At 33.3% G+C, this 21,369-nt stretch overlaps 3 protein-coding genes across 7 annotated transcripts; all 3 read right to left on the bottom strand.

Annotated features, from left to right (window-relative positions):
- Nucleotides 1-1,090: 1,090 nt before the first annotated feature.
- On the bottom strand, nt 1,091-5,537 carry LOC130813009 (manganese-dependent ADP-ribose/CDP-alcohol diphosphatase). Of its 3 annotated transcripts, none has more exons than XM_057678684.1 (2): nt 5,208-5,537; nt 1,091-2,677 (listed from the first exon to the last, which is right to left on the bottom strand). In XM_057678684.1, exon 2 carries the CDS (start codon nt 2,248-2,250, stop codon nt 1,282-1,284), a length of 969 nt encoding a protein of 322 aa, XP_057534667.1. In that variant the 5' UTR covers nt 2,251-2,677; nt 5,208-5,537; the 3' UTR covers nt 1,091-1,281. The 3 variants fall into 3 exon arrangements, with proteins under 3 accessions (XP_057534667.1, XP_057534666.1, XP_057534668.1); XM_057678683.1 differs by having other exon boundaries at nt 1,091-2,261; XM_057678685.1 differs by having other exon boundaries at nt 1,091-2,264; nt 5,208-5,411.
- A 1,336-nt stretch (nt 5,538-6,873) lies between these two features.
- On the bottom strand, nt 6,874-12,665 carry LOC130813008 (quinolinate synthase, chloroplastic). The gene is made up of 7 exons (XM_057678681.1): nt 11,717-12,665; nt 10,138-10,422; nt 9,218-9,436; nt 8,818-8,997; nt 7,953-8,468; nt 7,407-7,568; nt 6,874-7,327 (listed from the first exon to the last, which is right to left on the bottom strand). Exons 1-7 carry the CDS (start codon nt 12,419-12,421, stop codon nt 7,271-7,273), a joined length of 2,124 nt encoding a protein of 707 aa, XP_057534664.1. The 5' UTR covers nt 12,422-12,665; the 3' UTR covers nt 6,874-7,270.
- A 2,448-nt stretch (nt 12,666-15,113) lies between these two features.
- On the bottom strand, nt 15,114-19,341 carry LOC130813007 (serine/threonine-protein kinase AFC2). 3 transcript variants are annotated; one of them, XM_057678678.1, is made up of 12 exons: nt 19,061-19,341; nt 17,723-17,918; nt 17,392-17,418; nt 17,155-17,308; nt 16,992-17,040; nt 16,789-16,903; nt 16,493-16,584; nt 16,195-16,351; nt 16,041-16,105; nt 15,846-15,943; nt 15,627-15,729; nt 15,114-15,511 (listed from the first exon to the last, which is right to left on the bottom strand). In XM_057678678.1, exons 1-12 carry the CDS (start codon nt 19,160-19,162, stop codon nt 15,365-15,367), a joined length of 1,305 nt encoding a protein of 434 aa, XP_057534661.1. In that variant the 5' UTR covers nt 19,163-19,341; the 3' UTR covers nt 15,114-15,364. The 3 variants fall into 3 exon arrangements, with proteins under 3 accessions (XP_057534661.1, XP_057534662.1, XP_057534663.1); XM_057678679.1 differs by lacking the exon at nt 17,723-17,918; XM_057678680.1 differs by lacking the exons at nt 16,789-16,903; nt 16,992-17,040; nt 17,723-17,918 and having other exon boundaries at nt 19,061-19,340.
- Nucleotides 19,342-21,369: the final 2,028 nt, after the last annotated feature.

Below are 21,369 nucleotides of genomic sequence, written 5' to 3'. Positions count from 1 at the left end.
TTTGATATAAAGAGGGTAACGTGATTGTCACAAAGTGATAAGATAATGGATTAAAAATAGGAGTATTAAACAAAAAATGTTTTACAATGAAAAATAATTATTTAAGATGATTTTACCATATGTAAATTAAATAAAATCGACAAATTAATAAAAAAAGAGTAGAAAATTAAAGCTTAAGAGAACTAAAAAAAAAGAGACAAGAATGATAAAAAATATAAAAGATCTAGATTTACAAGTTGAGATGATAAAAAAATAAAAAAAAATTTAAAAAAAAAAACTTTTTTATATAAATAAATATAAAAACTAATATATTAGTTTATATAATCCATTTTAATCTTTCATGATTAACCATGGTATTATTGTTGATGTTAGAAAGAAAAGGTCTTTAGATGAAGCTTTGAATAGTTGAATCTTGCATTGTCTAACAAAGTCAAAGACTACTTGATTAAGCATTTATAGTTACGCATTCCCAAGCAAGAAAGAATTAAGACAGTTGTGACAGAATAAATAAATATGATAATCACATTTATTTATTCAAGTCCCTCAGCATGGCATCATATTCTGACCCCACGCAAGCAATCGATCAAGCGAAATCTTCAAATTTAAATACACAATTCACAAAAGGCTAGGCTTCTAGTTGAGGACTACTTTCTATCTTTTTTAAAATCATTACTCATAATAATATATTTTCTCCTATTTATTTAAATTAACTAGATACGTGTGTCAATATACCATCTTTTCATTAATATCTTGAATTTACATAAGTAAAAAAATAATTTGAAAACTACAATCTTAATGTTTAATACTTTTGAAAATTACAACTTTAATATTTATTTTTTGCCAATTACACCACCAAAATATTAAAGTTTACAGGTTCAAACCAAAAGTATGTAATTTGGACCATATTATCTAAAATTCCAATCACTAAAATAGTCGGAATTCTGGTTTTAGCCTGAATCTGTAAATTTTGATACTTGGTGACTATAATTCGCAAAATATAAACATTGAAATTGTAATTCGAAAAAATGCTAAACTTTACGACTGTAATTCGCAAATTATGCTAATTAAAATTACCGCAAGAAAATTACGTAGTTCAATCATTTATATTTATGGTAATAAGACTTACATTCTGCCATAAGCATTTCGTAAAAATTGATTTACATTCATACTTATCAACGGACGTCCATATAGCTAAACCGCCGTTAATGGTAATGTACATTATACAGAACATAATGCTAAGGAATAACAGTAATAATTTGTTGGACAAAGAATTATGTCAAGTTACCTAATACATGAAGGTGAAGAATCAAACACCATATCTGTGCTTGCCATCCGGTCAGTACCAACGAGCAAAACCCTATCCTCATATACATCTAAATATCCAAATGCGTCCGAATTTGGAGGACATTCTAGGGAAGCTTCGAGAACACGGTGGTGAACCCCATGGGAGTCGATCGAGTAACCTCCTTTGTGATTGTGCCCAGCAATGCATATTTTCACACACTTGTATTTGTGTATAACACCCATCACTTCATCGTAATTCCAAAGAAGTGACGCATATGTCGCTGCGTTCGAGTCTAGAGGAAGGTGACTGCAGATAATCACTTTCTGGTTCAAATCAGTTGCGTTCTGAAGGGTATGATTGAGCCATTCCATCTGTTCTTTCCCAATCGCTCCATTGAACTTCAGAAACCTTCTTGCGGGACCTTCTAGTCCTGCTGGACTATTCTTATCGGGGTTTGGGTTTTTTTCCTTGAGAATCGTTAAAGCTTCAGTTGTTTTTGAATGATCTTGAGGCCAGCCGATAGCACTGATATCATACCCGTCAAGAACAACTAATCGGTAACCAGGTGTAGGTGCAAAATCATAATAAGCAGAGCCATTTTGACCGGGAATGTTCAATAACGGTAGTAGTTTCTCACGAGAAAGATTATAGAGGCAGTGGTTACCTATCATGTGGTGTACAGGGCCATTGAATTTTTCGAATTCAGATGCAACCATTTTGACAGCGTCTAGAGACTTGTCTTTTGGGCAGAATCCATCAACAATGTCGCCAAAATTAACGGCAAAACTGAGATGTTGAAGGTTATTCCATTTATGGACCGCCCTTTGTAGCACAAGTATGCTATGTCTGTAGTATCGAGGCACACCGAGGAAGGAACGACCATCAGGAATATCAGCATACTGAACATCTGATATGACCCCAAATGAAAATAGGGGTTGTTTCCCCTGACCAGTGATTAACCCCATGCAACACCGAGCTACTTTTCCAACACGACGAAAGTCAACATATATACAAAAGATGGGGTAAATAAAAAGGAAATAGCATAACAATTTGCTTTCAAGGTATAAATTACCTTTCAATAAGAACCGAAAAAAGAAAAGAAAAAAACAAAATCAGTCCCTCTTCCCCTAAGAGTCTAATACCATGTAAAAATCGTCCTAGGAATGGAGGAGCAAAACTTATGAACAGACATCAAGACATGCAGAAGATTACCACAAGTCCGATAGCGCTGAAAAACTCATTTAACATTGTGCACAAATCTCAGCTTGGTCTGTAAGGGAAAAAACAAATGATTCACAAAGCTTCCATCGACTTGGTTTCTTTTGAGTATTGATCTATTCAATGCCTTTTGAATCAACAACTAATTACGAGACTTGATCCTCTCTGATTATGCTGTATATTACAACCTCATGAGAAAAATTTGAGGTATTCATACAGTGTAGCGAGAGTGATATACCTTGCAAGCTCAAAAATTAGCACATGTATGCAACAGACACCCACCATTCCCACCATTCCAGCAACATTCAAGGGTAATAAGAATGGTATGCTCAGTACAAGAAATTTCACTTTTCATGAATAGAACTACACTAGCATCACATGCCTAACAATAACCATTGACATCAAAATTATTGTGTTTCCGTCATTTTTTTTATGAAATCTAAAGACTGAATGGCTAACTTAGACAGGGGAGACAAGTTAAGAATACGAAGCAGCATAAAGTAGTTCTAAAAATTCCTAAACAAACTGCATTTAATTTACTTTCTCCACTTTTTTTACATGGAGATCACCTCAATCCCCACAGCATACTCCTTTCTTCCACAATTATTTTTTCTGTAATTTCATTTCATTTACTTCAGGAAAGAACTAAATGTCCACAGTTTCAGAATCGATTAACCATAAAATGAAAACACTGCAAAATTTCCTGTGGTCAATAACACTATCACATCAATTCTTATTCAATCTGTTAACAAGCACCACTATATCCTTACTATCATCCACTTCTAATACATGATTTCCATAGTTAGAAGCATAAAGTGTAGCCTACTGTAGAAACATTAAAGTAACATAATAGAAGTATATATGTGAAATTGTGAATGTGTCTGGAAACACCTTAATCCATTTCACATTGTATCTTACCCATGGAGCGTTAGGGGAAATATGAACTTGGGATTGAAAATTTTGTAAGGGACTGAACACATGTCTTGTTGGAAGAAATTGGGAATTGGAGAAGGGGGAATGGAAATTGGGAAAGCAAAGTCCAAACAAAAAGTGTCTTTAAAGGGTGGAATTTTAAGTTGAGATTTGAGAGATGAAACAAATGACATAGTTTCCAAGCAAAGGTCAGATGAGGTATTAAGGAAAAAATTGTGACTTTGTAATTTAGTATCAGTAAGTTTTTATCATATATCAATCAGCACAAAAGAGAAATAATCATTTTCGTCCAAAGTCTTATTCCAAGTCTCACCCATAAGTCTTAAGACTCCTGGTCCCATCGGAAAAAAATTCCCAAGGTAAAATTGTTGTATTGTGACTTGAATCAAATAACAACTGGGACTCTTTTGTTTCGACTTTTTATGAAGAAGGACGTAGATTTTGTCTTAGCCTTTTGTGTTGATCAATCCCGTGACACATAAATTATGGTCAAGAATTGGTTCCTAGCTATTTAAGCAATTATCATTGGGAGTTGATGCAGAATGAGGAGCATTATCTAAGAATTTCCTTATTAATGTCAAGGTTTGGGAGATGCAAATGATGCTTGATTTATCTTGGTGTAATTTGGAAGGGCTTAGGGGTGAAAGCAATTGCACTAACAAGGCTCGGGTTCAATCGAGCAATCTATAGCTCGATCTAGCAAAGAAGCAGAAATCAAGGCAAAATGTTCTTACCAAGGTTGCTCGACCGAGCACATACATGTTTGATGCCCTTTTTCAATGTTTCTGCCACTTTTGCAATTGGCCTTCTATATGTGCCTATACATATGCCCTCTTGTATACATAGTATTGCAAGCCAAGCCAACCCAAGCAAAGGCTTGAGCTCGTATCCTTTTTATCCTCCCACGCTCATTCTAGGTCATGTAATTCTCTCTCCCTATACTTTACCTTCTTCCTTAAATATCATCTCCGTCGATGTAATTTCTTCATATATTATATATTTGTTTGAGTTATTTGCTCGACTATCCTTAAACACCAAATACAAACACTAACATAGAAAGAGAATGTAGCCATGTTGGTAAACCTCAACAAATTTGGCGTTAATGTTTGTTATTTATTTTCTTGCACAAATTCATGTTATTAATTAAAAATTAATCATATTCATCAGTACAACTTCAAGCTACAATCTCCTAACTTCCACATTTGTAAAATTCATAACAAAAATCAATTACACCGTTAACTTTTATACTTCTAAAAACCTAGCGTTCCCATTCACATAAAAACTTCACAAAAAACTTAAAAGTAGAATATTGTTTCAATATTTCAAAAAGAAAGAAAAGTTGTTCAAGCGAATGTAATGACAAAAGTTAGGAAAAGTTTGGTACGGAAGCTGAGATTAAGGCAAACCCAATAACACCCACAAGATTAATACTCCTTTACTCAATTGTTCGAGTGTCTAATAGCAAAAAGGACCGATTACGCAAATTGGATAAATAAATCAACTTTTTGAGTAATGACAACCTTAATTATATGAAACAGAAATGAATCAAAATCAAAAAGGAAGCTTAAATTAAAAAATAATCTGAACACAAAAGTTGTAAAATTCACAAAATGAAAGCTAATTGTAGAAAACACACAATGAATCAAGAAGTAATTACATAAAGCAGAGACAAATAATTGGGAATTAATGCAAACCAAATTACATTAATGCGCAAAAGTGATATGTTCGTTACAAAACCAAGATATATTCAAAAGAGAGAATAAGAAATTACCGTAATGAAAAAAGGTAATTGGATCTCCAAAAAAATTTGTGGCAGTGGTTGACAAATCGGAGAAGAAGAGTAGTTAGAAGTAGAGGTAAATGCCCATGAAGTTTGGCTAATTGGCTATTTCCTATTCCTTCACCTCCCGAAAGTGAAAAGAAAAAGGGAAAACGAAACAGGTTATATTGTATTTGTATATACATATACCGGGTGTTTGGCAATAGGGGATTGGGAACATTGGGTAGATAATATATTATAAAAAGGCATTCGTTATTCTTTTTATTGTGTAAGCAACTTTAAATATTGATTACAAATATAGTGAGTTTTGATTAAAAATAATGACGTAAACGTAAAACGAGTTAAAACGATTACGTTTGGTTTCGATCGGATTTGTCTCAGTTTTTTCAATATTTTCATATCGGGACATTTTAGGTTACGGGTCAAAATTTTTGAGTCGATTTCTAGTTGAATCAAAATATTAACAGGTCTACTTAATTCCTTTCCTACATGCCAAACACCTTACAGGTACATATAGATAAACTTCTAATTACTAAGTCATATAAGTTAAGTAAGTCAAACATTAAATTTTGTCTCGGCTAGAATATGTACACTTTCTCCATGAAAGGCGTAAATCCGATTTTCATTGCCTCTTCTCTAGCCCTTTTATTTCCTCCACCTAGTATGTATTCAAAAAAAAGTTTAGTAGATATAGCATTTTATTTATAAAGAAAATATTTTGGTGTTAAAATGAAACAAATCAACAATACACATACCTTAAAGCTACTGTATAAAAAAAAATGTTTGACTACAAATATAGTGAGTCCTGACTAAATATGATGATTGATGATGTGAAACATAAAATGAGCTAAAACAATTAAGTTTGGTTTCAATTGGATTTGTATCGATTTATTTCAATATTTCTGGTGGGGTCATTTTAGGTTATGGGTCAAAAATTTTGAATATAAACCAATTGTTTCAATCATATTTCAAGTTAATTTCAGGTCAAATTAAATTTTAACAGGTCTACTTAATTCCTTTCTCATATGCCAAACACCTCTAGAGGCACACCGCACACATAAATACTTCTAATTACTAAGTCGTATAAGTTAAATAAGTCAAATATCAAATCTTGTCTTGGCTAGAGTATGTATCACTTTCGATTTTCATTTCCTCGACCTAGTCCATATTCAAGAAAAAGTTTAGTAGATCTATCAATCGATCTTCTAAGAGACCGTCTTTTTGAGAAATGTCTCTCAGACCCAACCCAATTGAAGCTTAACTAAACTAAAAAAAAAAAAATAATAGGCTCACTAATCAGAGATAATTTCTCAAAAAGACCGTCTCTCATTAAAAATTTGTGTAAATCTACTCGATGAATGTAATTGTTAATACTTGTGCATCACAACTATGGTAGTAGGTAATTTCTTTATCAATAAAAAAAAAAGTTAATAAGACATAATCAGCCCATTATTAAAATGAGAAAAATAAAGTCAGGAATGTTGATAGTTCTAATCATTTGCTCATATATTTTGTAATAAGCTCGTATTCCTATATCCATCTCAAGTCTCAAGTCTCAAGTCTCAACCCTCAAGCCTTCCATTGTAAGAATGTACAATACATTCTCCACTGTTTCTTTCACTTTTAGCAAGGGTGAGCTCAACAGTAGTCCTGAAACTTCATCCACATTTCAGCCTTCTCAAAAATGGAACGGGCTATTTGATTAAAATATAGGAGTACAACATCTCACTATACATGACTCCGATCTAATCCTAGAAAACAATGGTTTATTCTCGTTTATTTTACAATTAACAGCAGCTGTTTCCCGCACCAAATTGAACAAACAAAAATACGAATATTAACCAACGGAAACAAAACGGGTAACCCAAACCAAGCGACATAACCAGGCCATCACAAGTTCCTTCTTTGCAGCATAAATAGGTGTGGTAAGTTACATATGAAAATTTTTCTGTCAAAATTGCATATGAATCTCATCCATTTCAGTAGTAGCACTGCAGAAACTGTCTCGTAAGATCACTCTTGTAGATGTTCATTTCAAGATACTGGCTTCCCATTTACAGAGAGGATCGACAGACCTGACGAACTAGTTTCTCCGGTAGTTGTCGGTTTGCCTGTTAATTCATCACTTTCAGTATATTTTGCTACACTACAAGATTATAATAAGAGTGTGTTTATTTAAGAATGGAAAACCTGAAAGTGCCTCATGTGAAGAATTGGTTCGCATCCAACATCAGCTACCGATCTTCCATTCACTGTCTGCGAACTGAATCTTCCAGCTTCGTAAGCAGAGAGAACATGTCTATCATTTGGAAGGTTTTCACAAACTTTTAGGAGTGCGCTGAGAGAATTCATCTGGAAAACACGGGGGAAGAACTAAATCAGAAGTGAAACTAAACTATCACTCCAAAATCGAAAGAGCTAAATTCTTGATGGAACATGACTAAATCATTCAAGAGTTTTACAACACAGTTGAATTCACTGATGTTTGTATCACAAACATAGTGCAAAAATACGGTTTCAGTAATGGTCGTGAAACTAATTTCCCGGCCAATACGGAACGGTCAATGCGGCCTATATTTTGGTCGTGATAAACTCAAAAACTTTCACAATACGGTCGCAATACGTTGATGTGGCCTGTTTTTGCACTATGAATTCAGAAACACGACAAGCTATAGCATAAGAACACAGTGCTTTAAAAAACTGGGAAAATTTGCAGAGTATTGAGAAGGTGCTAACCTTCATGTAAGGACAGGAAGCACATCCCCCGTGGATGGAACATCCTTCACCACTTGTAACTCCAGGTAAAACAGTAAGATTTGATGAATCTTCAATTCCTGTTGAATTTGAGCTGCCACAGGAACTTTCTTTTGTGTTCGTCACGGAATCCACTGATACAGGAAATACTATCTCAACATTAATATCTGCTCTATTCGGAAGGGTTTTAACAGACACCAACATTGAGTTAACTGTAGCAACAATGGAAGTAATCATTCCCGATTCCGTTCCTAGGACGAATTGTAGATGGTCATCAGTATTTCTATCTAACGCCTCTTGAAGTTTCTGTTTGATGAAATCTAATATGTTCTGGGTGGACCCAACTACTCCCATTCCCCGTCTTTTAGCTTCCATTGCCAAAGAAAACATTTCTCCAGGGACCTCAAAATGGGCAGTAAGGAACGCATCACAGTACATCTCATTTATCTTCTCTACAACTTCGTGTCCAAAAAGGTCATGTACAATGCATGTACCATCCTGGTGCAGAAAAGCTATCAAATTAGAGACATTGTGTGCACTTCGATTGAGCACAAACACATTACAAACTTACATGAATGACTATCAAAACCTGAAGAAATACTAATGTACTAGTAGTTATCCGAATTAACGTTTTTTACAAGCTCAGTTCATAGGTTACCCACTTAAATTTCATATATAAAGGGAATTATATATAGTAAAAAATCATAACTTAGATAGAGCAACATTAAGCAACAGTTCATTGTATCTGGAAACTTATTAGATAAAATTGAGATCATCTGCAAGTCTTCTTATAAAGAAAATATTGCATAAACATATAAAAAACACCCTCAAAGCAAATAACACGCACCTGGAAGTAGTGCAAGCGAGGAAGCAAAGACTTTATTGAGTCTTTGTTATGTTGTGGATGTATTGCTGAGATTTCTTCATCTGACATAATGGTCATCTGTTGAAACAACTCCGCAATATTGGCACCCATGTAGGAATCCGGTCCATAGTACACTGTCAGGTCAGGAATCTGTGCGAATGCCTAAGGAAGATAAAGATATGGAAAAAAAGAGAAACCCAGAAGTGCAGTCAGAAGGCACATCAACAAGGGAGTACAGGCACAGAAATAACTTTTCATACACTAAAGAGAAAGTTTGGTATGGCCACCGTCAAAAGTATATAATAAAGAACACGAAAAAATATAAGCAGAAGTAAAATAGAAATAACAAACATGAGAATTATGTAATAAACATTAGGCCAACCTGCAAAATTGTTTGCACGACATTGGAAGAAGTACATGTTATTGTTGGTACAAGCTCATGAGCATGAGCTTTTGTCTCCAATGAAGTATTTATATAGATCACATGCAATGAGGGTGGCGACAAAGAGCCAATCTCAAGATATTTCATATATTCAGTTGTAGCTGCAGCATCAGCCAATGAGCAACCTATTCGTTCATCAGACATCCTGTAAACACCAACCTGTAAAAAGCATAAACCGGATTTATTTTAAAAAGCGTAACATCAGAAAATGATTCTGAGTGAAGCCAGTACATGAATATCAAACAGCTTAAAGTTTAATCTAATCCAAGCCTAAATCAAGTTTTATAATTTAGGTGTTAAGAATTGGAACAGGATATCTTTGAATATGACATCAATGATTAATTGAGCAGATTTGGCAGTGATCACTTTTACAATACGAAGATAAATGCATCAAAACTGACTTCACTCACATAACAGGATCGTCAAAATCTATAATCCACCGATATGCATAAAACCAGCAGAAAAACTTCCCTCAATATCAAATTCTCAAATTGTCCACAAAAATTATTCCATCTAGACTGACTTCTCGGATAAAACAAATCAAGATAACTGTGAGAGGTACACAGAGATAAAACTAAATCCAACAATAAATCTGACTTTTCCACCCAAGTCTTATTAAATTGGGATAATCACTAGTCCATCATATTTCTACTACTCTTACCAGTTTTACATCAAAATAAAGATCTATAACAATTAAAAATTATTATGGGCAGTCTCCAATGCCTTTTGTTCAATTTCCACGAATCACCCAAGTCCCAACTCACTGAAACGTAGCACTTAGTTGTTATAGCTAAACATGAAACACCACTCAGAGAAAAAAAGGAACCGCCCTTGGACAATACATAACTAGTCAAACCTACCTGATTATAGCCAGCCTGGTCAAGAATCGCACGGACATTTTCTGACATAAAATCTACACCGAGAACAGCAATAAATTGGCATCCAGCTTCAGCCATTTTTACAGCCCTATCAGCCATTACCAATGAGTCTGATATATGGATGTGCGGCCACTGTTTTTGCGCAGCCGTTAAGACACCTTGGACCTGGGGATCCATGTAGAAATGTGCAACAATACCAATATTCTTTTCTTTAAGATGTTTGACAAGATCATTAACTTGTGATTCATCAGGAAACAAATATCTTGCCTGCAATCAGATAAAATATGTTGGAAGGGCGGAAGCAATAAAATTTGGAGAACACTATATTAATCTCATAATCAAAACTCCACTATGATTTAAGAAGTGAAACAGAATAACCTTTCTGCATATTTCTATTCCACCATACTAAAACTGCTAATATCACAAAGATTATCAGAAATTAGATGGTCCTCATCACCAATTAAAATGTACGGCACCATAATCACATTAATATGACAATTTATGATGAATTTGAGATCTGCTTAAATTAAAGTCTAAATATCCCAATTCTTAGCTGCATATACAAACACAGAAACAGGTTAACCATTTCAACAAAACAATATTATGTATGGAACTTCACGATTCGTTCCTACACCATCAGGGGAATGTTAACCAAAAAATGTAGAAAACAGAATTCTTTTTTTTTGGAAGGAGAGATGGATGAAGTTGAAACAATCTTTGTTTAAATTACATGTTAAAGACTTCGCCTATTTCTATTTTTGGTCTCTTAACTCCACAGTAATGTCTTTGAACATAGAAACTAAAATAAAATAAACCAGTTATCCAATCCAATCCAAACCACATATAGAACAATAAATTCAAGGAACAACACGCCTCAAAAGCAACTAAATCTGCCTCTTTGGACCAACAAAATAGAAATCAAAATGATCCCATCTTTAGGCACTGAACTTTCCAAGAATAATTATCTTGCGACTGAGCGCAGCACACACCCAAGTTGGTTTTCCTCATTTGCAACTTTAAATGAACAGATAGAAGAAAAAAACACCTTGGGTACACCATGCGACAAATTATAACATGGACTTGAGCCATGGTGTTGCCATAAAAAAAAGTATGAGACTACATATTCCAAAACCCTAGGATACCTGTATAAGATGGGCCTAACACTAGCCGGAATAAGGATTTTTAAATTTGGCTGCAAATCCAAAATTAAAATGCTAACTAATCAAATTAAAAAAAAGTATGTGAATTCCATATTAGATACAGGCTCACATTGAATGAAAGGCTTAACTTTTCTTGCTTTTTAGCACCAAATTACCACATTTAATGGCGGTTTCATCTAATGTGTTGGCTCTGATTCTTCGGTGTTCATTGTTTTAAAATTCAATATTGATAAGTCAGATCAGGCCCAAGATTAGATTCCCTCTAATTCTCCCAAAACCCTCTATTTCCACAAAAAAAATGATCATGTAGAGGTAAATAGTTCTGGGTTCATGTAATACTGAATTGAAATTATTCAAAAGAAATAAAAATAACAGGCACCATAGAAGGTTGTAGATAATACCTGTGTTTCAGCAAAACTACCTTTAGCAGAAACCCCATCATGTGAAATAATCAAAGAAGGAAAAGGCTCTCCAACAACTATCCCTTCTTTTTCAGCAACCAAAGCTTTAGTCTTTTTTTGCATGCTAATCAACACATTAAACCAAGTATTTGCTCTAGAATTAACCCCAATAATTCCACCAAAATTCAATAAAACTAAATCTTCCGTCTTCAAATTCATCACATCTTCAGGAAAACTCCCATCCAAAACCCAAATTAAACACCCACAAAACCCTCTACTGATTTCTGAATCACTATACGCCCTAAATCTCACTCTTCCTTCCTCATCAAGTTTCGCATCAACCCACACTTGGGTTGTACACCCCATCACCCGATTCTTCGCCGTCTGAATTTCCTCATCGAACGGCTCTAATTTCGCCCCATAACTCAATAAGTGTTTTAAGCGGTCAATAGGATCGGTCAAGAGTTGAAATTCGGAGATCAAACGGTCGAATTTAGAAGAAGCAATATCAGAAGTGTCCACCAATGGCGAAGAAGTAATTGCTGATCTGCAAGAGAAGAGTTTAGAAGTGGTTTTAAGAAGAGAGAAATTTACGGTTTGAGAGGTGAAAAATAAAGATTGAAGTTTTGGAATTTTGATTAATGGATTAGAAGAGAAATAGGAAGAAGATGAGGGAGTTGATGATGAGAGTCTGATTGAATTCATGGTGATGGAAAAAAAATGGAGGAGAGAGAAACAATTATGGCCTCGAAATGCGGGAAATTTTAGCAGAAATGTCTGAGAACAGAGGAAGCAAGAAGAGGCGTTATTAAGTAAGGCCAAAAGAGAATGGAAAAGTTATGCTTGGTCTAAAATTTAAGTGGAGTTACACAAACCCGCCAAAAAGGTCAATTAGATATTAATATAATAAAAATATTAAATAAATAAAGGAGCGATTTTTTCTGAACCGCTTCTTTATTTGTGCAGCTGGTCTTGAGCCAGGAATCGGGATCATTACCTTTAATAAAGATGGTCTCACGTTTAAAACACTCCATCATAGTATTGGGTCGGTCACTATAGACAGCCACCGCACAACTTGACATGTCACGATATATCCGCACAGTTTCTTTTTATTTTATACTCTTAGTAGCTAAACAACTCCAATATTCGTGTTGATTTCCACGTAGCAAACTCATAAGTACAAATAATTATTTTTAAAATAAAAATGAAAAATAACAATAAATTGCGTTAAAGTTGAAAAAGTCTTTTTAATGGAAATCAAGATAGTGAAAAAAGTTTTTATGGTATATGATGGCTTATTTCATGATCCGATTCTATAGTTATAGTCAACTATGATTGCGAGAAAATGCATAATTTTTTCCTTTTTCCTTTGTAACATCTAATATCTACTTATCTGGTATCTATTTAAAAAAAGTTATTTAGTATTCACTTTGTATTGAATTTTGAGTTTTGATTATCTTTCGATACCTTATTTTAAGGGTAAACGAAAAGCAAGAGTAATTTTTAAGTTCTACTTCTACATACAAACTATAGTTTGAATTATTATAAACTACTATAAATAAACATAGTTCTTTCATTTAAGGTTGGAAAATTTTTAAGAATAAATGTTGTATTAATTAAGGTTTATAAAGAAATGATTGGGCTAGAAAAATTATTCAATATCAACTACTTTCGATTCAGATTTACCCTCAACCAAATCCAAAAAAATTCTAATTCAAAAAAAAATCCAAAAAAAATCCCTATTTGAAATCAACTTGAAAATGTGCATATTTGACCCAAATTGAGCTCATTGAGAATTAATTTTTAAAAGATTAAATTGTTTTAACACCAAATTAAATAAAAAATATTATAAAATTAAAAGAATAGGCGAGCAACATACTATTGGTGTTGAATTATGATTAGAATATCCTAATCAATTACCGTGATTTGTGTATCACCATAAAAGACAAAAAATATACTAATAAAATAAGCGAAACACAAAAAGATAAATTATAATTTCAAACATATGACCCTATTAAATTCCTCCACATAAGTGTAATTTGTAAAATTGACAAATAACGATTATTAACCTGGAGCTGCTCAATAATGACAATGTTGGACAAGCCCAAAGGCCTCAAGAAAGACACGCAAAAAAGGGAGAATAAGGAGCATATAGAAAAGTAGAAGTGTCAAAGATGAAGTTAGCTTTTTTAGCTAAAAAGAGAATTAATGCTTTAGTAAAGTTATTATCAATTGCATAAAGTTAGCCAAATTGTATCAATCACTTTTTGGTATTTGCACACCCACAATTACAAACATCCTTTCGCCTATTAGATGGGTCGTTTGGATCTTTTAGCTTTGCCTTTTCCTTTTTTAGTGTTCTTCATTGGGAGGGTCCAATTTGAATGGACAAGACTTTAGCTTGTCAATATGAAATTGACTTGTTTCTTTTGCTAACCAACCCATTTTGAGCTACTCTATGTTGACCAACTAACCCCAGAGATATAACAATGTGTCTACCAGAGATATGAAGAATGGAACTCTATCCAATATCCATACCTTTTGCTATTTATTAAAATACTCCTATGTTTAACATATTTTGTAACATTTAGGTGAAAAACTTATTTTGTAACATTTAGGTGAAAATTCTTATATGAGAAATCAAATTTACATCGAAATTTAAAATTCTAACTGATTCAGAGGGACACAAGAGTATTAGTCTTTTAGTACTCGAGCTTGCTACAATTTTTATTTTTATTCTTCCATCTAATTTCTTACATTTCCTTTTACAAAAATAATTTCCATTCTCCACCACTTTGATAAATCTCACCTATTTATATCTTTTTAATAACCATCAATATAATTTAATTTTATGAAATGTTTTAATACAACACTATCATCGAATACTATGTCCTACTCCTTCCGTTCTTTTTTGTTCTTCTCATTTACTTTTTGCACAGTTTTGAAAACAATTTTCGAACCTTAATATCTCTTAATATGAATTATAAAAATTATAAAAAAAATATATCATAAAAAATATACATTAAGACGAATCTAACAAGATCTCACATGTATATATTTTATCATCTTTATATATCTTAAAAATCTTAATTAAATTTCTCTTTAAAATAATATATTCTAAACGGAAAGAAAATTAAAAAACGGTGGAAACATTATTTTATTTTAATCTATTTTAATCCAAATACTACATTTGGTAACATTTTAGCACTAATACAACGTACTATCTCTGTTCTAAATTACTTGAACTTTTAGACAATGCCACAAGAATTAAGAAAAATCAATTTCAATGTATTTGAGTGAAAAATGAGAAATTATTAAATTGTTTTTTTGACAATGATGGAAAAAAGACAATCATTTAACAACCAAAAAACAATTAAAGAAATAAGTGGAAGTATTATGGAAATGAAAAAGTAAATATTAGGCATCCAATACTAGTTGTAGTCTCTATACAAATATGTCAAGAAAAAAGGTTATATACAATTTCATAACCTGCTGCACCCCAAAAACATAAGTGAAAAATCAACATTGGCAAGTTGGCAAGCACCTCACCAGCACAACTCAATTTCTTAGCATTTCTGGGAATGCACTTTGTCTAAAATTGGGCCAACACCGCGTTCACAAGTCACAGACATATCCAGCAATGTCTATTCAACTCCTGAGACGAGTAGGAGCAAAGAATGGATGTTGGAGAGCTTCACGTGCAGTGAGCCGCTCTGATGGATCATACTTAAGAAGGCCTTGCAAAAGATGTATAAGATCGCCCCCTGAATGATCCACATGCTGCATTACCAGGTTCTGCAATACCAAGCAAGCAAATTTAACATGACGATATACTCTAAGTCTCTAATCATACATTACGGGTGATGAAACATGAGTGGCAACATTAGCCTGTTTCGACCAAAAGAAATACCTGAAGGCGGAGGAGCTTTGTAACTGCTCTAATACTCTCCCTAGAAGTTGCACCTTCTGGCCAGTCTAATCTACCTCTTCTAACATACTTCTCTGCATGTCGACTGTACATAACATAATGCATCAGATCAGAGTCAAAACAAAATTACTCCAATACGAAAACACCATCTTAAACAACCCTCAAAATGAAACACCCACTGGCCTCTGACATAGTACTTACTCTACTCTCTTCAGCATATGCTGTGGCATAGGCCCAAGAACCCTCTCCATCATCGCAAGGTGTTCCAAATTTTCATGCGTTTGAAACAAGGCTTCTCCCTACAATGGAACAAAAGCAAAAATGAAAGGTCAGAACAGTTTGTAATTACGCACACGCGAGGCATCCATTTTTTGCATCTAGGACAGATAAACTCACCGAAAACAGTTCCACCAGAATACACCCAACACTCCAGACATCACATGGGTAGCTCCAACCAAGGCCTACATGTAATGTAAAATTTAGGGAGACATGACAAGAATAATTTCAGAAATGAGGGAGTGCATATACTAAGAGTTATCTATGAATTTACCCAGAATGACTTCAGGAGCACGATAATGTCGTGTCGAGACTATATAGTTCTGATCTGCACGCTCATATGTAGTGCTACCAAAATCAATCACTTTAATGGCACTTGACTTGGGCACTCTCTTGTAGTAGGAGCTATCCCTGGGTGATCGAGAAGACCCCTGCAATTCAAGACCAGACAAATCGCTAAAGAAAAAAAATGTGCAAATTAACTAGCAAGCCCCACAACATAAGCAAAAGGCATACCAAAAGACCACAATGAATGAACAAAGCAATACATTTAGAAGTAGTTGAAATAAGACCTTGTAATCAGGGATCTTAATATAGTCTGGTGAAACTAATAGCACATTCTCAGGCTTCAAATCAGTGTGTATAAGATGAAGATTGTGCATAACTGCAAAAATTTCAATAAGCTCAAGATCATGAATTGGACTGAAAGAGAACCCCATACAAAACAGTTTAACACTTCATATGGTATCTTTCCAAGATAAATAATATTCTAGTTAAAATACTTTTAAGGAAAAAAGTGCTCGTTATACTAAATGCCAGTAAGATAATTGTGAAATTAAACTGAGGGAAGATATATTTCTGTACACACATGCTACACATTCCAACAGTTGTCTTCCAATCTCACGGACAAGATCAATAGGAAATGAGCGGTAATTGTTTTTGCGAAGGAAATCATATAAGCTTGGTCCAAGCTTCTCAAAAACCTGTTAAGACCATTGAATTCACCCATGATTCTTAACCCCAAAACTTAAGCGTAATTTGGGTCACATTCTAAATCAACTATTCACTTACAATACAAACATGGTTACGATAGTCAAACCAGTTCCGTATTTGCACACAACTGCAAGATATAAACAAATTTAACAAACACAATAAAACTATAGAAGCCTCCATGAGAAGTACCACCAAAGGCACCACTATAGAGGAGCAACTAAATGGTAAAAAGCTTACTCACCGGTTGCCTCCTTTATCATGTTTACCGAGCTGTTGTAACACATCGATTTCAATCATTGCTGCCTCATGATATTTCTTTATTCCACGCACAATTTTAATGGCCACCATTTCTTTACGCTCACGATCCCAACATTCCAACACCCGGCCAAAAGTACCTATAACAAACACTTCAAACACTTTAATGGAATATCACTTAACACGATAACCGTCATCTCAAAACTTTTCAAGTTTAGTTTACCTTCACCCATTTTGCTGTGAATCTTGTCTGTAGATACAAAAAGAAGAGCAAAAATCAGAAATACATGAGATTCAAACTAAGACATCACAAAAGGCAGCAAGGGAAGCCACCGAGGCATATTAAGCCAACAGCCTAATATTTGCAAGGCATCCATTTTAGCATAGTGTATGATCTACTCTAGCTAAATTGGACACAACATTCTACATATTACATCATCATGAGAAATTCATATGGTTTCCTGGAAAGTAATTACTGCTATATATAACATGAACAAAACATTCAACAATCACAAAGTAAAAGAAAATTTTAGTATCGGAAATAGTGTAATTACAGCGAGAAGTAATATTTTCTCCAAGCTCAAACATATAATGCCCGTCTTTGTCATCTTCCCTCCATGGGGGAGAACCATTTCGCACGACTTCCTTGTGATACAGAGAACTAGAAGTAACATGTTTTGAAGGTGCAGCTGAAGGTTCAATGCTTCCGACATTTCCAGTGTCATGTCCACAAAATATACCTATTTGAACCTACACACAGCCATCCATCCATGTTCCGCTAATGTTAACATAAGCAAACACCTTCCACCAATTCGGATTCCAGGTTCCGTTTTAAAATATATTCAATCATTTATCACCCACATTTAATATAGTTTTCCACCAATTGATGATTAAATTTAGTACATGGCATAATATCTCTCCATCTAAGGGACCAACAAATTTCACAGACAATTCAATTGATTCAAAATCTTTTATTTACACAGACCCCAAGCAATTGTGCTCAAAAACGATCATAAAATAGCTCAAAATCGCTCCTCCATAAAAAAAATTACAACTCAAACAAACTTAAGATCTAAAAATAAAAAGAACATCAAACTTATTGGAGGAAAAATCATTTGTATAGATTAAGTGGATTAGTCTTGTTGTAAGAAAAATCATTTGTATTTTGAACAGATACAGGGTTTATAACTTATAACAAGTAAAATAATCAATTTACATAATAGTTTCAGCAAATAGAAACCAAATTCACCAATTCATCCACCGATACAAAATGAACCAATAATTTCTTTTTTAACAACAATCTTCCGTTCATAAACAAACCCTAACATTCAATAAAAAAGTTTCTACTTCAACAAATTCACCATAGGATCTCCATATACGAATATGTTCATGGCTAAAAACCACAGATTGAACAAGATCTAGAAATTTAGCAACATATTCGTCTTAAGCAGTAAAAATAAACTAATCTTTAAAAAAGATGATAAATAAGAATTAAAACAATTTTTATTGATGAGCCGATTAATCTTTACGAACATTAATAATTGCTTAAAAAAATAGGTATTATGGAAATTTTTTATATGCTTCCAAGAAAAATTGAATCGTGAAGCATACAAAATTAGATATTAAATAAACCAAAAATTGTCCAAACCAATCCAAAAAACACAAAGTGTGAATCTCATAAAATCCAATACATCGAAACAGATAAATTCCAATACAAAAATTAATTTACAAGAACAATCATACCGAGAAAAAGTGAATAGTGAATATAAACATCAGATCGATACAAAAAAAAATCCAAATCAAACAAAAGATTTCAGGAAGTAATCCAATAGATCTCACCAGATCTAACAAAACAAAAAAACGAAAACGAAGAAAGTTAAAAGATCGAATACCTTAGGGGTTTGAGGAGCAACATCCCAACCCAAACGAGGTCGTTTCCGCGGTCGACGATCCAAGTGAGTCAAAGGAAACTCAGTGACTCGCTCCATCTCCATGGCTTTAAAGCTTAAAAGAATTAACGGTAAAGATAGCACGAGAGAAAGAAAAATAGTTGATAAGAGAAATTAGAAAGTCTTGAGGTGAGGGAAAACCCTAATCTATCATATGAGAAGAAGATAAGAAGGAATCCGATAAACTCGTGAAGCAGTTGATGTATGAAATGTCACCATTCAGATTTTATTGCCGTGCGATTTATATTGCCTAACTGTAGTTAGCTGGTTGATTATGGGGCCGCACTTGGACGGGTCGGACCGAGTTTGGTTAAGTTAGACGATTAAAAAAATAGCTAGTCTTGTGCGAGACTATCTTAGTATGAGACAATCAGCCCAAAAATGATTTTCCTCAATATATACTCAGTACTTGATCTATTTAAGATTATAATTGATATCTATAAGGTCAAAATTTATTCTTTTAATTGATCATTTTAAGGCCTGAATTGATTATTTTTAGATTAAAATTCAAATTTTTTATAACAAAGCAGCCACGAACTCTTGATCATTTCCAAAAAGCATTTATTTAATGAATCATTTTAAGGTTTGAAGTGATCATTTTTAGATCAAAATTGAAATTTTTATAACAAAACAGTTAAGAACTTTTGATTATTTCCAAAAGCATTCATTGAATCATTTGGCAAAACATATTCGAGATCAACACTTCCACCGCCTTCACATCAAGGGTAACCAAACACTACACCTACAACATTATTTTCAAGTCTATTATGTACAGAAATTGTTGAGGAAAGAGCAACATTACTATTATTGATCGAGGATTGAAGAGTACAAGTACTCTTATGTTCCATTAGAACCAGCATATTGCATTTGAATAAGAGTACTTGTATTGTGCAATTTATTAACACTATTATTGATAATGTTATTGACCATTTATTTGTTGTTTAAAATTTATCTATAAAATGATAGAATAATAACATTTTATTAGCCTCATTATGAAATTGCGAAAATAAAACCATATTTAAGTAGAAATTGATCAGTTTAACATCAAAATTGATTACTTATAGGTCAAAATTGAAATTGTTTATTTTAATTGATTTTTTTTAAGTTTACTTTAAATTGAAATTGATACATTTAAGGTCAAAATTTATAGATGTTTAAAAAATAATAAAAAAACCGAGGGAAAGCATATGAGGCTATTACATGTGAGAATTGGGCCGGCCCAAATTGACGGTCTTATAATGAGACCGTATCGGCCAAGTTTTTGTGTTTAAAAAAATATTTAAAACTACCTCTAAACTTTTTTATTTTATTGATTAATTAGAATTGGACCAGCTTATATTAAGTCGTCTCAGAGTAAGATGGTCTTGATAAAGAATTTGAAAATATTTGATTACCCATTTTATACTTTTATTAAAGTTATATTTTTTTACAATGCACACTTTTTAATTTACATTTAAGCATTAAATTTACATGTTCATCACATCTAAATATTTTTTGCACTAAATGCTAATAGAACCAATTTAATGAGACAAAGAGAATATAATTATCGGCAGATCGCAGGTCAATTACATAATCCAATAAATTCTAAAACATTGATTTAATAAGTTACTCCCTTTTCATTTTTAATGAACCTTAAAAAAAAACAAATTGAAAATTAAGCTTCTTCTAACCTTGAACAAAAGTCATGGTTTGAAACAACAATTAACCTTTAAGTAAGATTGTAATTGTTTGAAACTATAGCTTCAATTTAAGTAAACACATTATTTCAAACAACGGCTTCAGACCCAAATGGTTCTAAGATTTTGAGTTCTAATAAGATTCAAGATCTTTTTTTACTTGTATTAATATTTTTAATTATGTGTAACAGTGTAAGTGTGCACCAAGATTGGATCCTTCGGACTCTTAATCTTGCACACAATCAGTCCTCTCAATTACGTGGAGGATGATTGACTCCAATTCACACAAAACAACCACCAATCAACCCAAGAAATCGATTCTTGGTTTTCAGGCCATCCCAATCAACCTCTGATTTGGCTTCACTCACCAACGAGAAATGACTCCATACACCCTCCCTTGAGTTCTACTCAAATAAGGGAAAGATGACACTCCAAATTGTTCCACAATTAGAGTGTAGAAGATGTTCCACACGTTCTTGTTAGGCTGAGATTTTAAGGACAAATGCACACACAAAGGAGAGGAATATAACTTTGGAAATGAAGAAGAATTCTTATTAATCACAAAACTGAATTATT

Source organism: Amaranthus tricolor, chromosome 5 (genome assembly GCF_026212465.1).
Source record: "Amaranthus tricolor cultivar Red isolate AtriRed21 chromosome 5, ASM2621246v1, whole genome shotgun sequence".
Taxonomy (NCBI): Eukaryota; Viridiplantae; Streptophyta; class Magnoliopsida; order Caryophyllales; family Amaranthaceae; genus Amaranthus; species Amaranthus tricolor.
This window is presented reverse-complemented; position numbering and strand designations above follow the sequence as displayed.

Bases quoted from the DNA above. Each gene is read 5' to 3' on its own strand.
- LOC130813009 (XM_057678684.1), bottom strand. From the start codon at position 2,250: ATGGGGTTAATCACTGGTCAGGGGAAACAACCCCTATTTTCATTTGGG.
- LOC130813007 (XM_057678678.1), bottom strand. From the start codon at position 19,162: ATGGAGATGGAGCGAGTCACTGAGTTTCCTTTGACTCACTTGGATCGT. The intron at 17,419-17,722 runs GTAATTACACTA...TTGTATCTACAG, and splicing joins AGAAAATATTACTTCTCGCT to ACAAGATTCACAGCAAAATG. The intron at 16,904-16,991 runs GTAAGTGAATAG...TGGTCTTAACAG, and splicing joins ATCGTAACCATGTTTGTATT to GTTTTTGAGAAGCTTGGACC.
- LOC130813008 (XM_057678681.1), bottom strand. From the start codon at position 12,421: ATGAATTCAATCAGACTCTCATCATCAACTCCCTCATCTTCTTCCTAT. The intron at 8,998-9,217 runs GTTGGCCTAATG...TATCTTCCTTAG, and splicing joins TCGTGCAAACAATTTTGCAG to GCATTCGCACAGATTCCTGA. The intron at 8,469-8,817 runs GTGCGTGTTATT...TTTCTGCACCAG, and splicing joins CTCGCTTGCACTACTTCCAG to GATGGTACATGCATTGTACA.